A 7180-nucleotide genomic window follows, 5' to 3' on the forward strand; every position below is an offset into this window, starting at 1 on the left:
TCACAGAACTGCAACAGTGTCATTTGGAGAACTGCCCATTGTTGCCCTTTGGGACAATGTTTTAGTTTCATTCAGAGACAGTTGAAGTGGTTCAACACAGGTGTCAGACACTCCTGGGGTTATTGTAAGGCAGCAAGGGGACCTGTAGCATTGTGCTTTACTGGCAGCGCAGTAATACACAGCACTGTCTTCAACTTGGATCGGTTTCAGAAAACTAAGAGTGCTGTTTTTACTACCATCCCCAGTCACTTTGAAGAGTTTAGTATACGGCTTTTCAACAGTTGGTGAGGTGTAGGACACAAATCCAATGAGATCAAGGGTAGAACTTTGAACAGTTTGCTTGTACCACAAAATCACATAGAAGTCTGTAATTTTATGTTTGCAGTTCAATAGCACATTGTCTCCTGGGGCCTTTAACAGCTCACGAAGATTCTGTTGAACTTCATAACTTTGTCCTATAAAATAAAATGCATCACAAGTTCATAAAGGGTTAAAAAACAATCAACTTCAACATGTTGAAAACAAAAACCCTTTTTAATGTCATTTTGTGAATTAAGTCGTATACCTTTAACCCAGAGTGGTATTAGAATCAGCTGGATGAAGAGGCCTCGGATCATGTTGGTACATGAGAGCTGTAGACACGAATGTCACTGATATCAAGGAGACTCGTCCAAATAGAGGAAGTGGTGCTGTTGAATCACCAGCAGAGTAAAACTTCTTCCTGCTCATCATTTACTTTCTTGTAGTGTGTGAGATGCTGCTTACGTTATTGCAGATGTTTAAAGGAAATAAAAAAGACCTAGCAAACAGGCATGTGAACATATAATCACTGAAACGACAGCATTAACAGCATTGTAACAGGTGTGAGGGTGGAAGAGATCACCTGTCATGACTGATGGAAATCAGTTTTTGTGAAGAAGGCAGAGGATGTATGGCACTGTGTTCACTTGCGGCACAAAAATACAGAGCACTGTCATTTAAAGACAGGCTTTTTATGGTGATGAAGCTGTCTTCATTTGTGCCAGAACTACCGCTAAGTTCAATTTTCTGTTCAAATGCGCTCTCTTTGTTTTTATTCATCCTATAGACATATCCAAGCAAAGTTAGTCCGGTGTTCTGTGATTGTTGATACCACAGGATGACATTATAGCTCGAGATGTTGTGTCTGCACTTAAACTGTGCTGAATCCTCTTGAGTCTTAAACATGTCAGGAGGGGTTTGGTCCACACTGGTTGTCAAAGCAGAATCTATAAAGAGTTCAGATACAATGGTCAGAGTAGTCAAGTTGATCTGAAAATGAGATGAAAATAGATATGTGTTGCCCCAAGGAAAGGGGTTTCAATGCAAGAAGAAATACCCATAAACCACAGAAGTATGGAGAAGCTGGTGATGTGAGGTGCTGCCATGTTGTTGAAGAACTGGGAGACTGCAGAAAACAGAGAGAGAGAAAGAAGAAAGATGCTGGTGTGTGTGTGTGTGTGTGTGGGGGGGGGGGGCAGAACTGAGTGAGAGCTACATAATACAGCAGGGGGGGGGAAACATGCAAGAAGAGCCTTAATTTCACTGCCAAACTTAAATCGGTTACTTTTTCTTGTTCCTCACTGTTGGTGGTACAATGTGAAATAATGACAGACCTTTGATGGTGATTAAGCCTTTGAACAGTGTGGGTTTTTGTAGAGGGGAGGGGGGGAAATCAGCACTGTGCATAACTAGCAGCGCAGAAGTACACAGCAGAGTCAACCGGTTTGAGTTTGTCTACATGAAAGAAAGCATCATTCTCCCCATTGCCTGTCAAATTGAAGTTTTGTCCAGACATTTCCAATGTTGGGTTTGTATAAAACACATATCCAATGAGTTTTAATGCTGGATCTCCTTTTAATTGTTGGTACCACAATATTGTGTCATAACTGGGAATTTTATGACTGCAGTTCAGCTGAACATCATCTCCAGGTTGTGTTAAAAAATCACGAGGAGCCTGATGAACTTGACTGTTGGACAATGCTGTGGACACAGGAAGCAAGGAAGGTATGCTTACAGTAAGGTAATAGAAAACTGTAAAATAATTAGCTGTTCATTCATAACTGATTACCTGTTACCCAAATGGTGAACACAGCCAGGTGGATGAGAGGTCCTTTCATCATGTTGTAACCCACAGCATCAGAGAGGAGAGACTGGTGTACCGGTGTAGAGAATGGAGAGGGGAGGAGGTAGGATTGGCTGCACAGACGAATACAGCACTGCCCTTAGATGAGAGAATTAGATATCAGAGAATAAGGTAATAGTTTGTTACATCATGAAAACAATTAAATTGACTTGAATTGAATTGAATGAAAGGGGGCGACAGTGGTACAGTGGTAGAGAAGTCGTTTAGTAATCAGAAGGTTGCTAGTTTGATTCCCTGTCGAAGCGTCCTTGAGCAAGACACTGAACCCCTAATTGCTGCTGATGTGCAGTGTGCCATCAGTGTAAATGTAAAATGTGTATACATTGTAAGTCGCACATATGTAAGTCGCTTTGGATAAAAGTGTCTGCTAAATGACTAAATGTAAATGAATGAGACACCTCATATAAGGAAAGAATGAAACATCATGATCGTGTTTATCAAACCTTTTATACTATTAATCTCATTTAGAGGGAATTCATATCTGTTAGCCAGAGAACTGATAGAGAAAAGAGACTAGCCTTGCTCATGTTGACTCAACCCCTCTGGAATGAGGTGACAGCCTGCCATCATGAGAGCACACCCCTAGTCATTAGAGGGAGCTGGTGCACCCATCTGGATGTTCACAGAACTGCAACAGTGTCATTTGGAGAACTGCCCCTTGTTGCCCTTTGGGACAATGTTCTAGTTTCATTCAGAGACAGTTGAAGTGGTTTAACACAGGTGTCAGACACTCCTGGGGTTATTGTAAGGCAGCAAGGGGACCTGTAGCATTGTGCTTTACTGGCAGCGCAGTAATACACAGCACTGTCTTCAACTTGGATCGGTTTCAGAAAATAAAGAGTGCTGTCTTTACTACCATCCCCAGTCACTTTGAAGAGTTTATCATACTGCTTTTCAACAGTTGGTGAGGTGTTGGACACAAATCCAATGAGATCAAGGGTAGAACCTTGAACAGTTTGCTTGTACCACAAAATCACATAGAAGTCTGTAATTTTATGTTGGCAGTTCAATAGCACATTGTCTCCTGGGGCCTTTAACAGCTCACGAAGATTCTGTTGAACTTCATAACTTTGTCCTATAAAATAAAATGCATCACAAGTTCATAAAGGATTAAAAAACCATCAACTTCAACATGTTGAAAACAAGAAGCCTTTTTAATGTAATTTTGTGAATGAAGTGGTATACCTTTAACCCAGAGTGGTATTAGAATCAGCTGGATGAAGAGGCCTCGGATCATGTTGGTACATGAGAGCTGTAGACACGAATGTCACTGATATCAAGGAGACTCGTCCAAATAGAGGAAGTGGTGATGTTGAATCACCAGTAGAGTAAAACTTCTTCCTGTTGTTAGATTGAGGTGGTTTTCATATACTTTCAACTCATATGAATTCCTCCCCCACAAGAATGTATCACAATCACGCCACCTTCATTAACACACAAATGGTCAGCAAGACCCTCCCTGTCTGCTGACATTCACACTTCTTATATATAGGTAGGCCTCATGCCTATCATGCCCCCAACTTGCACCTTGAACCAGACCACAGACACACCCATTATGCTAAGTTGTGTATTCTACCTTACTATAACTAAAATGCAACTTGTATGCTGATTGTGTTGTGTTGGAGAAAGAACTTGTAGAGACACCAACCGCTACGTGTGGTGAGAGAACGGAGCAAAGAGCATTGAGGAGACATCGCAGCCTTTGAAGACAAGGCCAATAAAGAAGAGAAACTACACTATAGACAATATCTCCTAATCTCTCCTTTTCTCTCTCCTTCGTAGCGTGTTATGTGTGCTCGAGGTCTGTTACAGAGAATAAACCGGCACCCTACCCATCAGACCGTCATTCCATCGAGTTCTTTGCTAAAATCACGCAACCACAACCAACACCAGAGCTAAAATAGAGGTCTGTTGTATTATAGTATAACAGGGGTGTTTTCATGGGAAATTTGTTGGAATACGCCGGTTTTCCATTTAGCATTTCAACCCAGCCCCTTTCTTTCACTGCCCATCATTTACCTTCTTGTAGTTTGTGAGATGCTGCTTGGTTTATTGCAGATGTTTAAAGGAAATTAAAAAAAAACTTAACAGCCAGGCATGTGAACATATTAGCACTAAAACAACAGCATTGTAACAGGTGTGAGGGTGGAAGAGATCACCTGACATGACTGATGGAAATCAGTTTTTGTGAAGAAGGCAGAGGATGTATGACACTGTGTTCACTTGCGGCACAAAAATACAGAGCACTGTCATTTAAAGACAGGCTTTTTATGGTGATGAAGCTGTCTTCATTTGTGCCAGAACTACCGCTAAGTTCAATTTTGTGTTCAAATGCGCTCTCTTTGTTTTTATTCATCCTATAGACATATCCAAGCAGTGTTAGTCCGGTGTTCTGTGATTGTTGATACCACAGGATGACATCGTAGCTCGAGATGTTGTGTGAGCACTGAAACTGTGCTGAATCCTCTTGAGTCTTAAACATGTCAGGAGGGGTTTGGTCCACACTGGTTGTCAAAGCAGAATCTATAAAGAGTTCAGATACAATGGTCAGAGTAGTCAAGTTGATCTGAAAATGAGATGAAAATAGATATGTGTTGCCCCAAGGAAAGGGGTTTCAATGCAAGAAGAAATACCCATAAACCACAGAAGTATGGAGAAGCTGGTGATGTGAGGCGCTGCCATGTTGTTGAAGAACTGGGAGTCTGCAGAAAACAGAGAGAGAGAAAGAAGAAAGATGGTGGTGTGTGTGTGTGTGTGGGGGGGGCAGAACTGAGTAAGAGCTACATAGTACAGCAGGGTGGGGAAAACATGCAAGAAGAGCCTTCATTTCACTACCAAACTTAAATCAGTTACTTTTTCTTGTTCTTCACTGTTGGTTTTACAATGTGAAATAATGACAGACCTTTGATAGTGTTTAAGCCTTTGCACAGTGTGGGTTTTTGTAGAGGGGAGGGGGGGAAATCAGCACTGTGCATAACTAGCAGCGCAGAAGTACACAGCAGAGTCAACCGGTTTGAGTTTGTCTACATGAAGGAAAGCATCATTCCTCCCATCTCCAGACACATTTAAGTTTTGTCCAGACATTTCCAATGTTGGGTATGCATAACGCACATATCCAATGAGTTTTAATGCTGGATCTCCTTTTAATTGTTGGTACCACAATATTGTGTCATAACTGGGAATTTTATGACTGCAGTTCAGCTGAACATCATCTCCAGGTTGTGTTAAAAGATCACGAGGAGCCTGATGAACTTGACTTTTGGACAATGCTGTGGACACAGGAAACAGGAAATGTATGCTTACAGTAAGGAAATAGAAAACTGTAAAATAATTAGCTGTTCATACATAACTGAATACCTTTCACCCAAATGGTGAACACAGCCAGGTGGATGAGAAGTCCTTTCATCATGTTGTTAACCCACAGCATCAGAGAGGAGAGACTGGTGTACCGGTGTAGAGAATGTACAGGGTAGGAGGTAGGATTGGCTGCACAGAAGTATACAGCACTGCCCTTAGATGAGAGAATTAGATATCAGAGAATTAGGTAAAAGTTTGTTACATCATGAAAACAATAACATTTACTTGAATTGAATTGAACGAGACACCTCATATAAGGAAAGAATGAAACATCACGGTCGTGTTTATCAAACCTTTATACTATTAATCTCATTTAGAGGGAATTCATATCTGTTAGCCAGAGAACTGATAGAGAAAAGAGACTAGCCTTGCTCATGTTGACTCAACCCCTCTGGAACGAGGTGACAGCCTGCCATCATGAGAGCACACCCCTAGTTATTAGAGGGAGCTGGTGCACCCATCTGGATGTTCACAGAACTGCAACAGTGTCATTTGGAGAACTGCCCCTTGTTGCCCTTTGGGACAATGTTCTAGTTTCATTTAGAGACAGTTGAAGTGGTTTAATACAGGTGTCAGACACTCCTGGGGTTATTGTAAGGCAGCAAGGGGACCTGTAGCATTGTGCTTTACTGGCAGCGCAGTAATACACAGCACTGTCTTCAACTTGGATCGGTTTCAGAAAATAAAGAATGCTGTTTTTCCTACCATCCCCAGTCACGTTGAAGAGTTCATCATACGGCTTTTCAACAGTTACTGAGGTGTAGTCCACATATCCAATGAGATCAAGGGTAGAACCTTGTAACAGTTTGCCTGTACCACAAAATCAATCTGAAGTTTGGAATTTGATGTTGGCAGTTCAATGGCACATTCTCTCCTTGGGCTTTTAACAGCTCACGATTTTGTTGAACTTCAAAACTCTGTCCTGTTGAAGGAAATTCATTACATTTTCATAAAGGACAAAAACAATCAATTTCAACATGTTGAAAAACAAGAAACCTTTTTCAATGTATTTTTGTGAATGAAGTCGTATACCTTTAACCCAGAGTGGTATTAGAATCAGCTGGATGAAGAGGCCTCGGATCATGTTGGTACATGCAAGCTGTAGACACGAATGTCACTGATATCAAGGAGACTCGTCCAAATAGAGGAAGTGGTGCTGTTGAATCACCAGCAGAGTAAAACTTCTTCCTGCTCATCATTTACTTTCTTGTAGTGTGTGAGATGCTGCTTATGTTATTGCAGATGTTTAAAGGAAATAAAAAAAGACCTAGCAGACAGGCATGTGAACATATTAGCACTGAAACAACAGCATTTTAACAGGTGTGAGGGTGGAAGAGATCACCTGTCATGACTGATGGAAATCAGTTTTTGTGAAGAAGACAGAAGATGTATGGCACTGTGTTCACTTGCGACACAAAAATACAGAGCACTGTCATTTAAAGTCAGACTTTTTATGGTGATGAAGCTGTCTTCATTTGTGCCAGAACTACCGCTAAGTTCAATTTTGTGTTCAAATGCGCTCTCTTTGTTTTTATTCATCCTATAGACATATCCAAGCAAAGTTAGTCCGGTGTTCTGTGATTGTTGATACCACAGGATGACATTATAGCTCGAGATGTTGTGTCTGCACTGAAACTTTGCAGATTCCTCTTGAGTCTT

At 41.2% G+C, this 7180-nt stretch overlaps 1 long non-coding RNA gene and 2 gene segments (V, D, J or C); all 3 read right to left on the reverse strand.

Annotated features, from left to right (window-relative positions):
* On the reverse strand, positions 1-1450 carry LOC116223501. The segment is given in 2 exon segments: positions 1-455; positions 566-1450. Coding segments are annotated over 2 exon segments (507 nt in total).
* Positions 1451-2556: 1106 nt separating this feature from the next.
* LOC116223600 lies at positions 2557-3846 on the reverse strand. The segment is given in 2 exon segments: positions 2557-3239; positions 3350-3846. Coding segments are annotated over 2 exon segments (507 nt in total).
* A 1476-nt stretch (positions 3847-5322) lies between these two features.
* Positions 5323-5952, reverse strand: LOC116223604. The gene is made up of 3 exons (XR_004165168.2): positions 5770-5952; positions 5522-5675; positions 5323-5433 (listed from the first exon to the last, which is right to left on the reverse strand). It is a non-coding gene; the product is annotated as an uncharacterized LOC116223604 (long non-coding RNA).
* Positions 5953-7180: the final 1228 nt, after the last annotated feature.

Source organism: Clupea harengus, chromosome 14 (genome assembly GCF_900700415.2).
Source record: "Clupea harengus chromosome 14, Ch_v2.0.2, whole genome shotgun sequence".
NCBI classification, from domain to species: Eukaryota; Metazoa; Chordata; class Actinopteri; order Clupeiformes; family Clupeidae; genus Clupea; species Clupea harengus.